The sequence below is a fragment of the Achroia grisella genome, unplaced genomic scaffold, assembly GCF_030625045.1.
Source record: "Achroia grisella isolate CSIRO2021 unplaced genomic scaffold, CSIRO_AGI_Agris_v1 utg2183, whole genome shotgun sequence".
NCBI classification, from domain to species: domain Eukaryota; kingdom Metazoa; phylum Arthropoda; class Insecta; order Lepidoptera; family Pyralidae; genus Achroia; species Achroia grisella.
The window spans coordinates 1098221-1122307 of record NW_026712719.1 but is presented as its reverse complement, the minus strand read 5'-3'; the positions used below and the strand labels follow the sequence as shown (position 1 = coordinate 1122307).

Here is a 24087-nt window from a genome sequence, read left to right as displayed (position 1 = left end):
AACAACGCGTAGATTATTCTTCAGCAAAAATTTAGGATGCAATATAATTCAGGTTACTAATATAAACGTGAAAGTTTGTGAGTATGACTAGGATAGATGGATATATATTTGTGGACTCTTTCACGTAAAAATTACTGAACGGAATTTAATAAAATTTTGCAGTAACATAGATTATGCGTCAAAACACATAGGCTAAAAATTTCACGCATCTGAAACCGCGGACACAACTAGTATGTACATATTTTGAATAGTATCATAAAATCCAGCGTCAGGCTTTGTTAATCATAATAATAATACAAATAACATAAATCGTTCGATGAATATTAACCATTGATGTATTAGAAAATGAGTTTTAAAGTACACAGTTTTAGAATTCGGTTTAATCTCACGCGATATGTAAATATCGTAATATCTTGATCTCAAATTACCTAAGTTTCACAACGTTTTTCCGACTTCAAAATTCTCTCTATTCCAAAGAGAAAGAACCGAACAAGAAGCCCTAAGGGCGTGTTCGTTTGTTGCAAAGTACCTACTTATTTCACGAGCATTTTGTTTAATGAATCTCCAGAAACGTTTGAGTAGTAATTCTCTTTGTGCAGAGACTACAATACTCTATTTAAGGTTTTTATACGACTTCTAATGGCAAACAAGTTTTCTAAATATATCTCCCTTTATCTAAAATAGTAACAATTGCTTATAGAGATTCACAATGTGCTATTTGCGTCTTTATTCCGATGGAATGGATGGATGGATGTATGGATTTGTAATGAAAACAGCTATGGTTTTTTTTGTTCCTTGTTAATTTAATTTAAATCTGCTAAAGCAATGAAGCTTTTAATTAGAGTCCAAATAATATTACCTTGAAGACGTTGTCACTTCCACAAGGCCTTAAAGCAAAAGTATATAATTAGTGCATCCTACCCGTTATGACTTGCGGAACCGAAACGTTGTCCACGTTTCGGTTCGATACGACTGGTCCACAAATTTACAAAAACAAATATCTATGTATTTGTATCAGTTATCTAGTACCCATAACACAAGCTTTAGCTAGCTTAACTTGCGTCTAGATGGCGCTATGTGAATTGTCCTGAGATTATTATATTATTTATCAAGACTAAATTCTATAAAATTGGCAATTTGTGAAATCCCAAATTCTTTTCTACTTTGGATTTGTCATATTTAGAACGTAATATCTAAATTGTGGGAGATGCAAATAGATATGTCTATTTCCAAGCACTTATACTTTGCGAAGGTAAGCTCCTTACAGCGCGGTACGGTCGGCCCAAACCTAATTATACGGGTAGGGTTCCCTATTACCGGGAAAAAAGGAGAAAATGGACACTTGCAGGGGTGAATGCTAAAAGGGCATAGTATGTAAATACAGTGGAAACGTCTGTGCTAATTCTGGGTCCACGTACTTTGGCTCACACACGAATAAGCAACACTGCTGAGATAGCAATCCGAATGAGTGGTAGATTAAAAAAAATGTTATGACTATTCAAAAGTGGTTAAGTTTATTTGAATAAAGGATTTTCTAGTCTATTCTATTCTATTCTATAAACCATACCCTTGGACCACTCTATCTATTGCTGAAAATTGCATTTAAATCCATTGCGTAATTTAAAAGATATATGCCAACAGACAGTAGCGGTGACTTTGTTTTATATAACCTAAAGATACGAGGTACGATGGAGCCGATCTTAGTAATCATATTTTATATATTTAGATAAAGAGCTCGATGTTTAATATATATTTATTTTTTTAGTAATAAGTATAGTATAAGTAAGAAGCCAACAGAATATCAGCGCTGCAGAGTTATCTGTAGCATTATGCTGAGTTGGCTACCTTTTCAGTTTTGCGGCACATAAAGTCACCTACATTTCTTTTATTAATTCGTGTTTTTCTGTATCTCATGTCTATTATGTGTCTGTAATTGTGAATAAAGAATTTATATATATATATATATATATATCTATCTATCTAATCAAATCTTGTTAAATTTTTTAGATTACTTCCATCTATCATACCTATTGAATTAAGACTAATTTAATATGTCTCTATAATTACTTAACTGACAGATATCTCTAATGTAATGTCACATCAGATTCTATTCCTTGAACCAATTCAACCTAAAGACACGACCATCGAGAACAGAAACAATTTTAGTCTTGAAACATTATTTGAAAAGACTTATATAATACTAGCGGAGCCGCGCGACTTCGGCCGCATCACAATTACATCACATTTGTCATTATATTTAGTCCAATTGCCATAATATCTTTTAACATTATAGCCTATGTATTATTCTGATATATAAGCTAACAGTAATATACTGTAAAGTTTCACCACAATCAAACAGAGATAGAGAAAGAATAGAATAGAATCATTTTGACGACCTCGGTGGTCTAGCGGTCTAACACACCGCTTTACGTCCGATGGTCGCGGGTTCGATTCCTCGCACGGCACAAACATTTGTATTCATGAGTATGATTGTTTGTGTCGGTCTGGATGTTTTCTATGTATATTAAGTATGTATTTACGAAAAAAAAATATCTATGTATTTGTATCAGTTATCTAGTACCCATAACACAAGCTTTAGCTAGCTTAACTTGGGTCTAGATGGTGCTGTGTGAATTGTCCTGAGATTATTATTATTATTTTTTTTCCCAAAAATTCTCATCTCCCCTCTTAAGGAGAGGAGATGGCAACATACCCCCGGCAGAAGCACAGTCGGCCGGGGTTCAGGGCCCCAGGGAGAGAAACCGACGTACAATGCGGGCAGAATACTGCCCTGTATCCTGTTCTGCCTGTTTCTGTCCCTGTAGCCCTGTAGAACGCTCGCATGAGGTCTTCGTTCATGGCTCTCGACCATCTCATGCGACGTGTACCACCAGTGGCGGGCGCCGATTGCTGGGCCTGTGACGGCCCTGCCGGTGCCAAGCCAGCTGATGTCGATGGCAAGGGGTCGGATTATTATTATTATTATTATTTATTCAAATAAACTTACATTGAAGCACTTTTGAATAGTCATCACATTTTTTTTTAAACTACAGCTCAAGGTAGCTGAAGGAAAGCTGTCTCATCACAAGAAGACCGAACAAGAAACTTGCGTGTTGCTCTTTTAAACAATTTTATTTTTAAGTTTAAGTGTGTGAATGCCAACTACCAATTAGCGCTAATTCAATTAAATACTCGAATAGAAAAAATATTGAATATACAACCAACTGGTTAAATAACTAAATAAGAGGAAATCTGTCGTAGTGATTAGACCAGTCCTTACAAGCAGCACCCGTTCACGTGTATGACGGATGAGCCAGCCATCGCTGCGCTCAACCATATTTTAGGGAGCCCAATGACCCGGCCCACCACGCCAAATAAGTACAAAGAGCAACAAACATCCATACTTATAATATTATTAAAATCTATATTAAAAAAGATGAACTGTTTAAAGCTAGAAGAATCACTACAAACTACTGTAATTGTTACACTCGAAGTATTTCCAACATTGCTTACATTAAAATGTATCTAAAGTAGGCCCTCGGGCCGTACCCGACCCTACTTAGCCGGCTCACTTTGAAGCAGATGACATGATTGTTAATTACTCCTGTGCTTTGATTCATTACGCCGAATGTACACTCGGTACTCAGTGGAAGGATCGTTCAAAAGCATTTCAAGAATAATACACGTGGTGTCACGATCCTATGTCAATATGTTTTTGTTTTAGATTTTGTCATGATCATTGTATTAATATTGTTTTATGAATTCAATAATGTTGTAACTGGCTAATCAGATATGTATTTTATATTCCAAATTTGTATTTAAATTTATAGTTCTTTTATATTACATTACATTCTTGTTTTTGATACTTCAATTACTTCATTCTATTCCTAATTGTCAGTAATCTATATTAATATATTTTCTCCGTTTACCTAGTCTTTTTTCTTATTACTACATGAATAAACTACAACAAATAAAATGTGGGTTGTTACCACTATCGTAAAAACGTTGATAGAGGGCGCCACTGAGTTACGCTGTGGATATGGGAGCAATATAGCGTAGTTATAGAATGGTAATGTGGGCAATATAACGTCCACATCATTTTTCTAGAATGATATATTACTGTACTAGATTTATAGAATACTAGCTTTTGTCCGCGGCTTCGCTCGCGTTAAGAAGTATTATTATTAGGTATAGTTTTTGCGGCTTTACAGTATTTTCATACAAACTTTCATCACCTATTTTATCCCCTTAGGGGTGGAATTTATCAAAATCCTTTCTTAGGGGATGCTTATGTCATAGTAGCTTTATGTATGCAAAGTATCAGCCCTTTAGGTTTAAATTTGACAAAGTTTCGTACAAATTTTCATCCCCTATTTTATCCCCTTGGGGGCAAAATTAATCAAAATCCTTTCTAAGCGGATACCTACGTTATAACATCTACCTGCATGCCAAATTTCAGCCCGATCCGTCCAGTGGTTTGGGCTGTGCATTGATAGATCACTATGTCAGTCACCTTTGAGTTATATATATTTAGATTTCTGACTTTAGTCTATGGCGCCCCATGCCATATCATCAATGAGTTGTGAGTTTTTTTTATGGATGATAATGAAATGGTGCACCCGCCTGCGCTAACGGTTTACGCTGGCGGTGCACCAGTGGAAGATGATAAGATGAGCATGGGGTCAGGTCAGTTAGCCCATCGTGACAAATTCATCAAGAATTTATCACGATGGTATCCAGGGGGAACCGCGTGGAGGTGGACCTGACATGGTACATTGTTAGCAAAGAGATCATCAGTCGACATTACTAACAATCCCCTTTCCCCCCAGAATAGTGAGTTAATACATTACTTTTCTTTCAATTTTCTTAAGTTTTTTTATACCTACCCGAAGATAGGAATCTCCTACAACACTCTGAAAGGTCAGAAATGCGCACGTGATACCCCTGATGTTTCAAACCTTTATAAGTTACAACGGTAACCGTTTACTATCAGATGGGCAGTATCCCAGATTTTAAATATCATTAACATTGAATTTATATGTATTCATTTATGACTATTCTTTTTGAATGATTCTGTATTCCAAATGTGATGGTAGAATAAAATTACAACTCAAAAGTGACCTTAAGTTAAATTTATTTTAATTCATATTGCTTATAATCTATTCCTTCTACAAAGAAGGAGTATTGCAAGTCATCTGTTCGTCTGTATTTTCTTTGTCTTTCTCTTTATAAGTTTTCTTAGTTTTATTTTTTGATGTTGCACTTCACATTTGGTGATTGCGTGTAGATCATTTAGTAATTCTATCTTTCTATCTTATGCTAATAGTTTTAGTTTACTTTCATGGGCCTGTTAATTACTTACCATGTTTAGTCTCGCCCAGGACTCGGGGCGGGCCCGGTCCCTTTACGACATACCCTAAAAGCACTATGTCCGTCGCAACGGTTATATTAGATTAAGAAGTTGCAACCGAAGTTTAACAATTACATCTTTTAGTGCTAAGATTAATAAAAAATATATTATGAACAAACAAAAATTTTATTATTATTATTTATTATTGACGACATTGGTGGTCTAGCGGTCTAGCACACCGCTTTACGTCCGCTGGTCGCGGGTTCGATTCTACGTACGGCACAAACATTTGTATTCATAAGTATGATTGTTTGTATCAGTCTGGGTATTTATGTATAATATGTATGAATTTATATAATACACATAGTAAACATCCAGACGAATACAAACAATCACACTCATAAATAGAAATATTTATACCTTACGAGGAATCAAACTTGCTAGCAACTAACCGCTAGATCACCATTGCCAAGTGCAGCAATTCCAAACTTCCGCTTATACACTTCTTTACTTCTTTTTATTATTATATTACGCCTTTGCTTTCCATAGCCCATTGAGTCCATGCCCCTTTGCGTTTAATTTTAGAATCTTTTATTCTTTTTCTTCCCTTCACCTTCTCCACGAAACTATGTGTGTAGTAGTTATAGGTTTTCTTCTTTTCCCTTATACACTATTATTTGATGGTGTTCTGAAGCTTTGGCACACTTCAGTCTGTCCGGGACTACGGCCGTGTCGATACCAAGCCTTATAAGATCAATATCATAACATAATATCAAATAGAAATAATCTTTATTCAAGTAAACTTAATATAAGCACTTTTGAATAGTCAAGTTCTTTTATTCTACCGCTCATTCGGAATGCAGATTCATCACAAGAAGAATAAGCAAGAAACTTGTGCGTTGCTCTTTTAAATAAATTTGATTTAATTATATTTACATTAACAAGGTTTGGCATGCGACAATCAACATAGAAACCGCTACGCACTTAATCTCTGTTCAATCAGATAACATTGTCAGCGCTATGAATTTTAAATTAGATATTTTCTACAAAAACATTATTATCTAACAAAAACATATAATCAAATTCTTCAATTTTACAATAAGCTTTTTAAAAAAGAAAATATTTTATAACACATTTGAATTTTTTTCTGGCAAATCGAGTACAGACTCTGGCAGTTTGTTGTAAAACCTTACGCAATTTCCATAAAACGCATTACTAACTTTCGTCAAACGGCACTTAGGTAAAACTAGTTCGTTGACATTACGTAAGCTTTTATTAGTGTAATCACCTACTTTTTTGAAACTGTCAATGTTTTTCCTGGCATACATAATATTTTCGTAGATGTATTGAGAAGCAACGGTGAGTATATTCGATTCTCTAAAACATCATCCGCTTATACACTGGTAACGTTCAGCAATTGATTTCCATTTATATATACGACAGATATGACTATATCTGCACATCTGACTACACATGCATATGAATCAAAAATGTCTCCACATGAAATTTTCACAATTTGGCATTCAACACGCGTGAGTGGCAGCAGTAATGTTTGCACTCGTAAATAAGTGAGCTGCTGATGAAGCAACTCGCTCAGTTTGAGGAAATCTGCTCGAGGAATAGGAATGTGATTTGTATTAAATATTTTAACACTGTTTGCTAAAGCTATACGTTACTGAAGTACGCGTAACTTTTCAGGATTTGTAATACTGTAGACTATGTTATATTTTATATGTATATCTAGTTGTTATTGAATTAACCAGTGTATTTTAACTATAATGCACTATTCTATACATGTAAATAAAATTGGAATGTCTATTTGTAATATTGAAATAACCGTTTTTTACTACATGCATATGAATATAAATACGGAATATGCACCAAAATAACATTTTTTATAATTTTTATTGAATATAAATGTGGTACATACACCAAAATAACATTTTTTACAATTTTTGTCTGTCTATCTGTTTGTTTGTTCCGGCTAATCACTGAAATGGCTGGACCGATTTTGACGGGACTAAAGTAGTAACTTAGACTGCTTTTAGAAAAATATATTTTTTTAGAAAATTAAAGTTAAATTCAACGCGGAAGAAGTCGCGGGAATAGCTAGTATAATATATAAATGTACATATGGCGCACTTAACACCTTAGGGCATTCTCTAGCAGTCAACCATAAGGCAAACTGGTACTACATGGTAATTTTACGTCATAAAACTATATAAAATCTTCTTAGCTTTGGTATTAACAGCTGGTGGAATATTAGCTGGTTCTTCCGTCATACTCGTGAACGGCTGCTGCTTGTGGAGGCTGTTCTTTTCGGGTTACGGAACGTTTGATTACCTTTTGACAATAATAATACCATGAGCTAGTGGTAACTACATTCTCTCTAATTTATATTAAAACTAGCTTAGGGGATGCCTACGTCATAGTAGCTTTATGCATGCAAAGTTTCAGCCCGATCGGTTTAAAGTTGACAAAGATTCATACAAACTTTCATCCCCTGTTTTATCCCTTTGGGGGTAGAATTTATCAAAATCCTTTCTTAGCGGATATCTACGTCATAACATCTACCTGCATGCCAAATTTCAGCCCGATCCGTCCAGTGGTTTGGGCTGTGCGTTGATAGATCAATATGTCAGTCACCTTTGAGTTATATATATTTAGATGAATATGTATTGTTGTAATCAGGTCAGGTTGTAACAAGATCATTTGAATAGAAGTTAAATTTCTTCTCAGTTCTTCTCAGTTCGAACTGACGGTATATTTGACATATCATAAAAATCTGTAATAGACTTACAATACAGACTGTCAATAAAGATATTTTTATTTTACTTAGATGGGCCGTATACTTGTTTGCCACCATAGAGGTATAAAAAAACATACTTATATTTTTTTTATCCTTACTAATATCACAGATAACATAATTTTTTTATGTTATCTGTAATATTAGTAAGGATAAAAAAAAAAAAATTTTTTTGTTTGAGCTATTGTCAGATGTTTTTTTTTATAGATGATAATGGAATGGTACACCCGCCTGCGCTATTTTTTTTTTTTTTTATTGGGTTGTTTGGGCTATTGTCAGATGTGTAGCACCTGTAGCACTGCGACCTGCATAGATCTATTGTGCTCGCCCTTTTCAGAGTTCGCTACCTAGACCCGTCAGGGACAAGAATTGAAGGATATTCTTAGGAGCGATCGTTTTTATCTCCTCGGGAAAGAGTGTAAACTTTCCAAAGGAGATATTTCGTTTCTGCATGAGTGGGCTACAACCACATAGGATGTGAGGCGGCGTTTCCTCTTCAGTTTGCGCTAACGGTTTACGCTGGCGGGACACCAATGGAGGATGATAAGACGAGCATGAGGTCAGGTCAGTGAGCCAATCGTGACAAATTTACCAGAAATTCTGTCGCGATTGTTTCCAGGGGGAACCGCGTGGAGGTCAACCTGACATGGGACATTGCTAGCAATGGGATTATGAGTCCACATTACTAACAATCCCCTCTCCCCAATTGTCAGATGTTTGTAGCACCTGTAGCACTGCAACCTACATAAATCTATTGTGCTCGCCCTTTTTCAAAGTTCGGTACCTAGACCCATCAGGGACAAGAATTGAAGGATATTCTTAGGAGCGATGGTTTTTATCGCATATATATTTTATATCAACATAATATTAAATGTCTACAGTTTACAATACTTGTTTGTTGTTAAAATTACTACTCCATTTGTTGTTAAAGTACATATATTAATATTATGATTACGCTACTCAAACTTATATATAAGTTACAAAGTATCAAAAATATAATTTTGCTAGTATTATAAATGTGAAAGTAGCGACGTTTGTTACGGTTTCACGCAAAAACTACTGAACCGATAATCATGAAATTTTGTACACATCTTCTTGGCGATATTAGAATGAACATGGGATACTTTTTATTAAAAAAAACATTTTTTTTTTATAAAAAAAACATATAAATAAAATATCAGTAATGTAGTTACAAGCAATGAAACATATTCATCATATTGATTAATTTCTATTGTAATAACCTCCGATACTAATAATAATAATGTTAGGCCACGTGGACGGTAGAAGGGACAGAGGTAGGGCACCTGCACGTTGGACTGATCCTGTACGAGAAGCAGTCAAACAAAATATACAGTCGGCGGTCCATTTAGCACAGGATAGAAATGCCTGGAGAGTATTGGTTGGAAGGAGCATTCCTGGCGGTCACGACCCTCAGTCTTGAGGAACCAATAAAGAAGAAGAACCTCCGATATTAATACGAGCGAAGCCGCGGTTAAAAGCTAGTAATTACACAATCATAAACATTGAAAAACACCAGAACAATACAAGCAGATTTGGTCATGAATAAAATATTTGTATTGTTCGGGTATCAAACTTGTGACCGTCGAAGTGTAAAGGTGGTATTGAAGAAATATAATGGCAGGTCTTATTTTCAACAATGTGAATTGTCCCGACACATTATTATTTTTTTTTTTTACTTACTTTTAAACTTAGGTTAGACATAGGAGTATTCCATGAAATATTGGCAGAACCAACTTCCGATGCAGCCAAGTTATTGTTCGGGATGGTATCCTATTAGTTTAAGGTCGGATTTCACCAAAGAAACTGATCACGTTTAGTTCAAACTGAACGGCATTAAAACGTTTAAACGTGTTCAAAGCTTCATTTTGCATTTCACCACTACAAATTTCGCTAAACACGTTTATAAATTCTGAACGTCTGATTTCCTACGGTTAACTCTTTAAACGTATTTAAAGCAGCTGTCAGTTGTCAAACAGTGATCAATCAAATTTTTGACAATACAATATCGGGAATAAAAAGAAAATTGCCAGTAGTGTAAAAAAAAAATGGACGGTACTTATTAAATTAAAAATTAATAAACTTATCCTAATTATCACATGATTGAATTACAAATAGTTCTTAGAATTATTTTATTTAAATTACCCATTACATCAAATATTATTTTATTAGCGTGTAACACTGTGACCTAATGAAAATCTAAACTTCATTATGGTAAACGCGATCTGTATACTGGTGAATTCATTTAAAGTAAAACGAGATCAACGTCGTTCTTTTTTTCAAGTTCACGCTGAACTCCGTTTCCTTGAACGTGTTTATACTACGATTGGTGAAATCCAGCCTAAGTTTTTTAGTTGTTATTTTAGTTTATTTTTGTTATTTGGTATAAGTACGATGGGATTATCATCGTCAAATTTTGAGCACAAATCCCAAAAAAAATAAAAAGAAATATACTTTTAAAATTTAATTTTTTTATAAAAAAAAAACAATTTATTTTATAAAAAAATATATAAATAAAATATCAACATTTCGCTACTTTAGCGCCATCAGCCAGTAATGTTACAAGCAATAAAACTTATTCATCATATTGATTAATTTCTATTGTAATGACTTCCGATACTAATTCGAGCGAAGCCGCGGGTAAAAGCTAGTAATTACACAATCATAAACATTGAAAAACAGCAGAACAATACAGGCAGATTTGGTCATGAATAAAATATTTGTATTTTCGGGTATCAAACTTGTGACCGTCGAAGTGTAAAGGTAGTATTGAAGAAATACAATGGCAGGTCTTATTTTGAACAATGTGAATTGTCCCAACACATTTTTTTTTTAATTTTCGTGTTTAATGTACGTTATTTATATTATTAACCGGGTCTTGACACGAATAATTTTATGGCAAATAAAGGTATATTAATAAAGGTATATATATAAAGGTGAAGAAATACAATGGCAGGTCTTATTTTGAACAATGTGAATTGTCCCAACACATTTTTTTTTTTAATTTTCGTGTTTAATGTACGTTATTAACCGGGTCTTGACACGAATAATTTTATGGCAAATAAAGGTATTTACCTCTCTCGACGTTTCGACGTTGCACTAGCCGTGGTCACGATCTGACTAATAATGTTTAAATATTTACTGTTTGTTTTAATCCAATATGTTCATAGAGATAAAAGTTTTTTTTTCTGAACAGCACGCACATAAAGTCGAGAGCGCAACTAGTTTCCTGTAAAAATATTTACCTAGAAAACCTCAGGACTGTGAAATGCGGCCGTATGTAGGCAGCTTCCCGCCTTTGTTTGAAACACTAATGATGGACCGCGCGTGCCGTTGCCTAGCAACCGATCTCTAAGTAACACACGAAAAATAGACATTAATGTCAAATTTTGCTATATTTTTGTAAGCGATATTTACTTTCCCTGTTTGTGTAGGGGCGGAGAAAGTTTTATAATGGGCATTTATTACGAAAGATTTCTTACTTGCTCATATTAATAACTAGCTGTTCCCGTGACTTTGCCCGCGTGGAACTTAACTTTGTTTTTCTAAAATAAAAGTTGCCTAAGTTACTGCTTATTACATCAGCTACCTGCCAAGAAAAGTCCCGTCAAAATCGGTCCAGTCATTTCAGAGATTAGCCGCAACAAACAGACCGACAGACAGACAGACAAAAATTATAAAAAATATTATTTTTTGTTTATGTACCGTATTTATATTCATATGCATGTAGTAAAAAACGGTTATTTCAATATTACAAACAGACACTCCAGTTTTATTTATATCGTTGTATAGATACGTTCGTTGTATATATACTAACCTTGCCTGCCGTTTCACGCGGTCGAAGTTTATATTATGTTGTTTTTTAAGAAAATTGGATGATTTGTGTTATTATACAATACAATCTAATAATAATAATAATAATAATAATAATCTCAGGATAATTCACACAGCGCCGTCTAGACCCAAGTTAAGCTAGCTAAAGCTTGTGTTATGGGTCCTAGACAACTGTTACAAATACATAGATATTTTTTTTTTTTTCGTAAATACATACATATTTTTAAAATCACTAGTATCCTGACGACTTCGGCGTAATGCCGGTTAGTCAGGGAGAGAAACACCTCAATGCCTACAATATTCACAATTATCTATCTCTTATTTGTTTTTATAATAATATCCACACTTTCGCTCCAAAACTCCCGCTGCCTCCGTTCAATCGTCCGTCATCCACTTGTCAATGTCACATAGATTACTTTGGCTCTGGCCTCTGACGTTCCGTTTCAGGTTACATGATTATTGACTTTACCATTTTTAATTAATGGTGCGTCACACGATAGTTAACAGTCGGCCATCCTGCAATAGTGTCTGGCCCAGACACATAGGTAACTGATGAGCGTAGTCATGCTTATCAAAGGATATAGTGTCTATAAGATCATATAACAAATACTAAACTAAATAAACTAAAGATAGACATAGACATATACATTACTTATAGATAGACATTACTTTCACAACATTGACAGTATACTAACTCTCAAAAGGTTTACAATCTAAAATCAATACTAACAGAGCTAAGTTTCGGCATGCATTCAGAAATGCACAAAATATAACATAACATATATTAATTTACATAATCCAAATCACCCAAGAACATGAACAACCTTTTAGAGTAACAAACAATTATTTGGCGGTGATTGACTTCTATGAGTCAGACTGTAACATATCACCATCACAATGTAAGTTTCCGATCTTATGAACATTGCATTTTTTTTATACCTCCAAAATAGAACTTGACATTTCTCATCATGAATATTTTAACGGATAAATTTAACATATCACATTACAAAAGGTAAAACTTAATTACCTACATATATAGAGAAAAAAATATAAAGAGAAAGTAATATTCTCGTGACATAAAATTAGAACAAAATCGCTGCCTGCCTTCACCTCACCAATAGAAAATAACAGGTCAATATTATTCAAGTGATTCTAATACCCTCAATACTACTACTACTATTTTACTTCGATGATACTCTTGATTTACCAGAGAATTATTTTAATATAACATAATTCATTGAATTTCAGTTATGATTTACTTAATAATACCATCAGCTCACTGGTCAACTAATCTATTGCACCCTTTGAACCCTGTACATTTAGGGGACTATAAATGATTGTAGATACTGATCTCAATTTTCTTTACAACACCAGTTTAACATAAACCAAAACGCACTGTTCCAGATTAATGTGAAATAGAAATAATCTTTATTCAAACAAACTCAATATAAGCACTTTTGAGTAGTCAAGTTTTTTTTAATCTATCGCTTATTCGGAACGCAGATTCATCACAAGAAGAATAAACAAGAAATCCGTGTGTTGCTCTTTTAAATAAATATTGATTTATTTATATTTAATTAACAACAAGGATTAGGCATGCGGCAATCAACATAAAAACCGCTACGCACTTACTCTCCGTTCAATCAGACAACATTGACAGCGCTATGAATTTCAAGTTAGATATTTTCTAAAAAACACTGATTTATAAATGATGACATTTATAAATTCTTCAATTTTATAATAAGCTTTTTTTATTTTACAAAGAAAATATTTTATGACACATTTGATTTTTTTTTCTGGCAAATTGAGTACAGACTCTGGGAGTTTGTTGTAAAACCTTGCGCAATTTCCATAAAACGAATTACTAACTTTCGTCAAACGAACGTGAGTTTAGTAAGCCTACTATTCGCTTTATATTTAATCGATGGTATTCGTAGCCACTTCGGCCATCCAACGTTATCGAAGGGCCTCATTCGATATTATCATAACAGTTAACATCGGGTAATATAATAAAATTAAAATCATATAAAATTTAGTTTGAGATAATTTACATACTTAAAATATGAAAGTTGCCACTGACAACTACACATTACATTTCACCATCATGAATTCAGTCTTTGTTATATTTTTCCGCCTTAAGTTGTATCACTTAATTTTTCACAGGTACTAGTCAGCATCTCTGCAAACACGGCTGCCTAGCTAATTAGTGAAATACCTGTAAAACAAAACATTAAAAAAATGCCACCGATTGCCCACTATGACTACGGTCTCAACAGATCTGGATTTTATTAGACTCAGCCACCGCTTGCCCGCACAAGGAGCTACGGCCTCAAACTGGTCAAATTCTCATTAGACTCAGCCACCGCTTGCCCACACAAGGAGCTACGGCCTCAAACTGGTCAGATTCTCATTAGACTCAGCCGCCACAAGGAACTACGGCCTCCAACTGAAACACATCAAATATTTAACAACTGGTCATTTTCTCAATGAGGCATTCACCGCTTGCGCACGCAAGGAGTTACGGCCTCCAACTAGTCATATTCTTTATGGTACTATGCTATTTTTACTTCAGCCTCAAGTGCTCTACATTGCAACTCAACTATGGGTTATATGCACTCCCATCAAAATTTACTATTACTTTTTATTCTATTACATATCTTTAAGAACTGGATTTCCTGGTTCCATTTTACTATTTCTCCAACGCTTTAAAGGACTTTATAACATTTAATCATAAGTTAATTCAATTTAATTATGTACCAAATTCGAATTATATATCTGGTTGATATATATCTAGTATCTACCAATTTCTGAACGAACATGCAATATATTACTACCACATACCCTACTCCTATTATTATCTACCAAATCTTGAGTAGCATCAACAAAAAGCGAGTCGTTCGTTGTACGTCGCATTGAGCACACGCGGATCCCCATTTTCTCCGTGAACTAACGTATACGGAACCATCAGCCGCGATCTCAGCGCAATCATCTCATCAGTATATCATCAAATCTAAATCACCATCATTTACCTTAAAATCCATAAATCGTATTCATAGTCATATGATTATTATATTAATCTCATAATTTCATAAAAGTATTGCAAATCATTTTTCATTGTCATATCAACCGCCCGTTCTATTAGCCATTTTGCTCATAATTCAGCTTGTCATAGATTGTAACTCATCATTGTATCACTAGCATTCCTTAATCTTTCAGATCTATTCGTTCATGTGCAACTCTTCACCGCGTATATTTACCGACTATTTTCCATAGAGGTGTATCAAATTTTACCTTGTGATCGTCCTTACTACAATCTTGCAGTGTAACTATCTTGTACACCTCGAGCGCTTTATTCATAATATTTCTAAAGTGTCTGTATACGGTGTCTGGGTTCTATAAATTAGCACCTCTTCTAATTTCCCATTAATTACAACAGACACATAAAATCAATTCTGAAAGGATTAATTTCAATTTAAACTATTTAGTTAGTACAATAGTCAATCCGATTTCTCCAAAGGGCGTTCAGCCACACATACAAGTGCATATAGGTGCTCAGACTAATCTATGGAATCAAATGCCCAGCATTTGATTGAGTTGATCATTACTTATAAAAATTTTAACTTCCGTCGTCGTCAAAGACAACGCTTTAAATTTAATTCAATCTTATTTATCTGATCAATATCAACCAAATATTTGAAAACAACATCACCGTTATTATTATAAACTTCCAATATCTCTACACCTGTAATTTTGTACAATTCAACATTAAAACACCCTCACTTATTTAATACATCCGTTCTCGTATGCTATGCAGGTGACAACATCAATTCTTATATGTTGATGAGTTTACTATTAAAAGCCTTAGTTAACACTTTTATTTTACTTCAACTCAACAGTTATGTCAAAAGTGACAATGGTCTAAATACAACACATCCAATCTCATATTCCAGTCAATTGAGTCAACATGTATACCAACAATTCTTACATGCTCGTTAATTTAGCATTATACACTTCGATTATACTCTTTTTTTTTCAACCAATTAAAATCTTAATAGATACAATATCTCAAGATTTAACAAAGGTTAACTAGAAATTAATAAAATTGGCAAAACCATCTACAACAGTAATTTATAACTGTAAACTGTAATCTATTGTTAACAATATTTAACTTTTCTTATATATTCCTGGGATTAAATTGACAGATATAGCCTTACTTCCACAACTTATATTGTCTCTCATTTTATTTGCATTGGATATAAAGGTCTCTTAAAACAGTTATAGGTTCAATAGGATCCTTTCAACTTAAATCTAGTATACCCATGTACACTTTTCAAAACTTTAATGCTCATACATTTAACAACAATCAATTGTCCTTTTGTTTTTGTTTTTCTTTTAACTACCTGTGCTTCTTAAATTTGTATTCACTATAATACCATTATAATTAAAGAACAATGGCTCAGCTCGCAAACATTTTCTCAACAAATAATTCTCTATAACATGTAAAACTTACAACTTAGACCATGCAGTATTTATTTTTCATTCTACATATATGCTATTCATAAAGTAGTTTATTATCCATCAGTAAACCATATAAAAATCTCATAAATTACGCCAGTATCCATATTCATAAACCAGCTCGTCCATACTGACTATCCATGTCTCTCTCTATGGAAGTTTGCATCCAGTCTTCTCCTGCTGTTTCCTTTTTTTTCTTATGTCATCTGCTTATCTTTTTTCTGCTGTCCTACGTTTCTTTTGTCTGTCGTCTCTGCCATTTTCTTATATATATATATATATGGCTTATAAATTTTTCATTTCATTATATGGCGTCCTACAATCCAATCAATCACAATACTATTTAAATGTTAAATAGGCATTACTATATGTATTTATACCTGTACATATGATACAATTTTCTTTTGAATCATTACTATTTATATATTTTTTTCTTCTATAAATTATACTGATACTGTGCTTGTGAATCACTGTTCATCCCAACGGATACCAACATCTCACTTTCAATCTAAGTTACATTTGCAGTGATTAACTTGTGTTCACAAGATATTGAGGATTTTTCCTATTCTTTTTTTTTTTTTTACTTATATATTCCTGTCAGCTATACCGAAATCACCATGCACTGTCCTCTACAGTACAGTAGATTCACAGAAGATAATTGGAAGCTTGCCACAGTATAGAAGTGCTATCTTCATAAAACCGACTAACTTCAGTCTCATCCTCTTTGGTAACAAAGTTATATTACATAAAACAAACCACATGCTTATAAAGGCATAGCATAAAACACCAACAATCAGGAATTCTCATAAATATATAACGGTTGTATAGAATGGGAACGAATTTCCATGCATGGACAATTATGCAGCCTATTAATAACCACATTACCAAGGTCATCCGCAAAGTTTTCTAGAATATCCATATCTCTTTACTTTCCTAACAATCTTGTCTGTCTGTGTCTCATAATTTTCCTCTATAATAATTTTAAAGCTTATGTACTTTGAATATCTTAACATTGCCTCCCACAGAGACTATTTAATAATAACTAATTAATATACAGAAACTTCATTAGTCAAATCATAAAATATTTTATAATCCTGTTGTATACAAATACATAAAAGGTAAGTTACATAAACCATTTAAAAATACTACAGTTTACATGTATTCACTTAATTCTCTCCCATCTGTCCATACCTATATACAACAAAAGAGTGCTATGCACTCATTTATTTCCATTTTCCTGCCATAATATCTGAATTATAAAGTTTATTATCCAAATTTCACAATTCTAGACCACACTGTTTGACACAATCCATGTGCTAACTTCAAGATGAGTTCATTATTAACTCATGAATGCTTTAAATCAGTTATTATCTTCTGATATACATTTATTTATATTAATATTCAATAATATATTCTACTTGTTTTTTTTTTTTTATTATCTGTACTTCACAAATATATAATACAATTTGAATTTAAACAATGATTTCCTCCTTGGTTCACATTTCAATTCCAATACAGATTTAACAATGAATCTGTCCACTTTATAGTTTCTTAGTACAATCAATAATACAATCAAGAGCCAACAACATTCATTTCTGGAGTTACCAAAAGCTTTTCTTTAGGTTAAAAGACAACTTCATAAATTATAAAACTGAACCATGTAAGAATAGTCTTACCTGTAATCTATCACTTTCTAACATGTCACATATTAATGTGGTGCTTTTATAAATTCCAACACTCACTTACTAAACATTGTCTCAAATGACAAATGTACATAGCTACAGGTACCTGCACAGGACCTTTAAGTACCTTTATTGATCAACAATGGCTCCTAAGGGCCATTCTAATGAATTTCAAGAGAAGCATCAAAGAAGTGAACCAATTGCTCAAACATATAATACATTCAATCTGAGCATACATATAATATATAATTCCAGCATAATATGACACCTTTGAGGAATTGGATATCATTTCTAGGTGCTTTTTCAACACATTAATAATCAATATCATATGATTATGATAACCTTGAGGATCCTAATAGATCTCAATTGGATTTTATACTAAATAATGATTAAATAAGGAACTATTAATAATAATAGTTTACAGTTATTCGGTTTTTTAACATTGGAGTTTACTACCAATTGTTAGCCATTGCTATATGTATAAAATTCAAAACACAGCAAGAAATAAATATAATAATTGTACTATCAGAGTTAAGTACTATTTTCACTGAGAGCTTCACAGCTAATCATGAGATAGCATCTAAAGTGTCTTTAATATCTAATATTATGAAATATAACATGTTATGTTGCTGGTATCAGTTTATGTCAACAATATACTGTGTCTATCTATATTAATATGCTTTATTAATTCATTAATAAACACATATCAAAGTATCAACCAATATAATATATATACATATGACAGTGTCTCAATTTGGGAATATAACTAGAATATATTGATGGTGATCAAGACATATACCTGGACTATGCCTGTGATTGTCATTTATCTGAAATGGGATCATCAAACATATATGTGTACCTATGTAAAGAAATAATAACAATTCTTCAATTCAATTCACATAGAACAAACACACAAAACTGAACAGTAAGTTTGACTAATTTACTGTGAATTAGCAACAAACTCAGCAATACCATTACACTGTTTATATGTATAACATGGTATGTGTTCTCATGTTCAACCTGTATGTCAACATAGTTAATGTAACTATTTCTAATCTGTTGATATCCTATCATACTCTATCATAGGCATTAATAACATAACAATAGTTACTCTGTATTTTAAACTAATTAGATAGCCATGTTGTTCTATACTTAATGTATTCATAATACTTCTTTCTTAGGTATATTGTATACCTCAATATCGTGCTACATGTCATGTCATTACTCTCGCAAGTTATCGTACATACTAAATCTATTTAATATGTAGAAAGCAATTCATCCAAAAGTTCAATAAAACAAGTGAGAAACTGCGTTTAATGGTATGCGTGTTATTAACGTAAATTCACTTACCACAACTTTTAGTCAGAATTACCTTACAGTCGAATTTGTAGGCGGGATTGGTACCGCTTCTGAACTTTTAAAATCACTAGTATCCTGACGACTTCGGCGTAATGCCGGTTAGTCAGGGAGAGAAACACCTCAATGCCTACAATATTCACAATTATCTATCTCTTATTTGTTTTTATAATAATATCCACACTTTCGCTCCAAAACTCCCGCTGCCTCCGTTCAATCGTCCGTCATCCACTTGTCAATGTCACATAGATTACTTTGGCTCTGGCCTCTGACGTTCCGTTTCAGGTTACATGATTATTGACTTTACCATTTTTAATTAATGGTGCGTCACACGATAGTTAACAATATTATACATAGAAAATACCCAGACCGATATAAACAATCATACTCATGAATACAAATGTTTGTGCCGTGCGAGGAATCGAACCCGCGACCATCGGTCGTAAAGCGGTAGACTAGACCGCTAGACCACCGAGGTCGTCAAATTATATTATATTATGTGGTATCGTTGTCATCGATCTCATATTGTATTATTTTACTGATAAAGGCTATAACAGAATAGCAGAGAGGGTGGACTGCCCTCACTGAGTTATAGACCGTTTTGTCTCCTTCATTAGTTTTAAATTATATTATTGTATGGGCAACAATTATATTAGTTTTTGTTTGAGACAAATAAAGATTATTATTATTATTATATAACTCAAAGGTGACTGACATAGTGATCTATCAACGCACAGCTCAAACCACTGGACGGATCGGGCTGAAATTTGGCATGCAGGTAGATGTTATGACGTAGGCATCTGCTAAGAAAGGATTTTGATTAATTCTATCCCCAAGGGGATAAAATAGAGGATTAAAGTTTGTATGAAACTTTGTCAATCTTAAACCGATCGGGCTGAGACTTTGCATGCATAAAGCTACTATGACGTAGGCATCCCCTAAGAAAGGATTTTGAGAAATTCTACCCCCAAGGGGATAAAATAGAAGATGAAATTTTTTTAAGAGAGGGATTTTAGAAGGAATAAGGTAGGAAGTAGGTATTTTCAAAGTCGGCAAATTGGACAATTTTAATATTCTTAGTTTAACATTTAGAAATTTAGAAATCTTGGGGCAATTGTGTCATTATTTTTGAGTGTGGTTCTAGAAATGTTATTAAGGATTACGGTTCCAAAGTTTAAAAGAATAAAAATTAACCACAATAACAAAAAAAGGTTTTTTTTATACCACTTAGGTGGCAAACAAGCATACGACCCATCTGATGATAAACGGTTACAGTTTGACCTAGAAAAACCTAGAAATTTGGTTTTTCTTAAATGCCCATAGTTTTCAAATTGCATGGGATAATTTTTTTTTCTGATTTTTCTCATGATGGTTATAATCAATCCTGCCACCCTGTTTCGGCTTGATGTTGAGTTCTGGGACACCCTGTATAGTATGTATTAATATACGAAAAAAAATCTATGTACGTGTATCAGTTGTCTAGTACCCTTAACACAAGCTTTAGCTAGCTTAACTTGGGTCTAGATGGCGCTGTGTGATTTGTCCTGAGATTATTATTTACACTAAAATAACCGTCAAATTGTATTAGCATCAACTTTGTTAACATAAATTGAAAATTATATGTAATCTGATAAGATACATAATTTTATACATAAATAATTAATTTATTGCAAACATAACACAAATAATACACAAAATAAAAAATAATACACATAATAATATTTTTTATTTTGTGTAGACATAGAAAGTTGGCAACAGGAGCTGCCTCAGCAGTTTCTGATATAAGTATAACCTCAATGAGCTATACAGCGCTGGTTTTCAGCCACGAATCTCCATATTGTTGCAGGTGGTACCGCGAGACAGGTGGCGGGGTACTCCGCGAGGTCAGAGACAATGAGGGTGCTGGTAGGTATACCCGCACCCACGATGCCCTCGCCATCAGAAGGGCAGAGATCGCGGACGGCGGACGGTGGGCGTGCCGCGCAGCCAATCCGCACGGTCATCTCACGCTACGACTGCATTTGGCTGTACACGCGCATTTGACTGTCCACGCTCAACCACATACCCAGGTCTGACTCTATATTTATTTGTGTTTATAAAAAATCTTTTTTTTTTATTTGTCTCCATATTTAAAAGTATACTAAGTTACTCCTTACAACATTAGCTATCTGCGACTGAAAGTCGCGTCAAAATTAATCTAGCCGTTGTTACGGCTGCATTTGGTTGTACATGTGCATTTAACTGTCCATGCTCTCTCGCTCACACGCTTTTATATTTATTGTATAAAAGTTTATATTAAAAAAAAATGTTATTAACCCACGTCTGCGTCCACATCATCATCATCATCGGCTTCTTCCTTAACCCAGTTATTCATGCTCGGCGTAATATGGTTTTTCTTCCATTCATCCCTCTTCGCAGTTGCGTTCTTTACTCCCTTTCTATCATATCATCTTTCACACAGTCCATCCACATGTTGTTTTTTATTGTAGAGAAGCAAGAAGAAACAGACAGACAGTATTTTTTTCTAAATCATGACGTTAAATAAATGCCGTATATACTTTCACATGCATTATAGACTCTTCAATTTATTTATTCAGGAGGAATCAGGAGGAAATCAGTTATAGTGATTAGAGCAGACCAGTCCGTACAAGCTGCCATTTTTAATAAAAAGGATATAATAAATTCAATATCAACGACGTCGCTAATAGAAACTGCTATTTCTATATTTAGAAAGATATCCATTTTTTATCCATTTATAGACAACAAATACGATGACATTTTGAGAAATTTAATGTAGCTTCTATATAAAAAGATCAAGCAGAGGTACGACGTTCTGCTGAAAATTTTAAGTACCATTACTAGGGTTACCACGTGTCACAACTCGATTGGGATGTCCAGATTTCATATACTATGTCGTGTCCCGACGAATGTGTGTCGGGACAATTGTCCCAAAGTCTAAACATAGGGTCACGACTGTTATTGATTAGTCGGAGTGTATTTTTAATGGATGATTATTAAATAGCACCCTACTGCGCTATCGGTGGCGGATCACCAGTAGGTGATGGATTATCATCCTGATGTTATGTCAGTTGGGTTATCATGGCAAAATCATTAGGAATTAACTCAGGTCGTCATCAGTCCTAATGACTAACAAATTTGCTTTCCGCCATACCATGTTATATTAAATGTTTTGTTCCGTCCAATAGGACGGAACAACGCTATACGTCGAGCGTCGCTATATCATGCGTTGCCGTGCTATTGCACGGCAACGCATGATATAGCGACGTATAACCAAGCTGACAATCGGTCTAACAAATCACATTCAAAATATCTTTATTTATGTAGATCTGTTACAGATTTATGTCAAATCTACCGTCAGTTCGGAATGATTTCGAGATGAGAAGAACTGACAATAAACTCAGCTCGTATTCTTTTCAAATAAATGTTGTACATGTTCACAATAATAGATTCAAATTTGGGAGAAATGTACTTCTCTGATCGATACCCCATCTAATTCAAACGGAAATCGAATTTACAACCTGAGTCGAGGTTCGAATCCCTAGTGGTGCCCTCAGACTAAAGTCGTATCTATCAGGCAGAAGTTGGCCTTCAGCCGCTCCATAAGCCCTTCCTTGATTTTGGAGTTCCATAACAATATGATAACGTATCGTCTCGAGCAAATAAACTTTGCGTCTCTCTCTCCACTTTATGCATATTATAAGTAGATAATTCCAATATTTTACATCTGCCACATGTCCCACGATGTCTCTCTATTTATGTTATTAAATCCCGGAAAACGTATCATAATAGTTGGCTAGCCTAGTCATCCTTTCTTCCTAAAATAAACAGACAATGTTTATTCCTCTTTGTACTTAAAATGCTCTCAGGTAACTTTGCACCCGAACACAATGGATCCACTGAAACTATATTACGATACTAATGTAAATAAACAGATTTATTCAGCATACACTATTTATTTCATGCGAGTCTTTATACGATTACGTAGGTCGGCAGGAAATATAATAATAATAAAAAAAATTCGTTCATAAGCGGCTAAAATGTCTTACATGAATAAATGATTTTGGATTTTGATTTTGATGTTCAATTTGCAACTTACTATTTTTTTTATTGGGTTGTTACAGGTGTTAAAGGCACCTGACAATAGCCCATCTTGTCAGGTGCCTGTAACATAGAAATAGAAAATATCTTTATTGAAATAAACTCTTACAAGCACTTTTGAATAGTCATATTTTGATTCTACCACTCATTCGGAATGCAGATTCATCACAAGAAGAATGAGCAAGAAACTTGTGTGTTGCTCTTTTGAATAGATGTTTTTTTTATATAATTACAGTATAACAAGTAAGAGGCATGCGATAATCAACATAGAAATCGCTACGCACTCATTATTAGTGTAATCAGATAATATTGTCAGTGCTATGGATTTTAGATTTTTCTATAAAAACATTATTGTCGTTAACGAATTAGGGCACCTATATACTATATACCATACAGACAATAGACCA

The 24087-nt window shown here is 33.8% G+C and overlaps 1 protein-coding gene across 1 annotated transcript in view; it reads left to right on the top strand.

Moving 5' to 3' along the window:
• Positions 1-24087, top strand: part of LOC131842436 (cell adhesion molecule Dscam2-like) — a 253192-nt gene that overhangs the window by 191832 nt on the left and 37273 nt on the right. The window contains exon 8 of the mRNA XM_059190968.1: positions 21408-21630. Coding sequence (XP_059046951.1) covers positions 21408-21630 — 223 coding nt within the window. The remainder of the gene's footprint in view (positions 1-21407; positions 21631-24087) is intronic.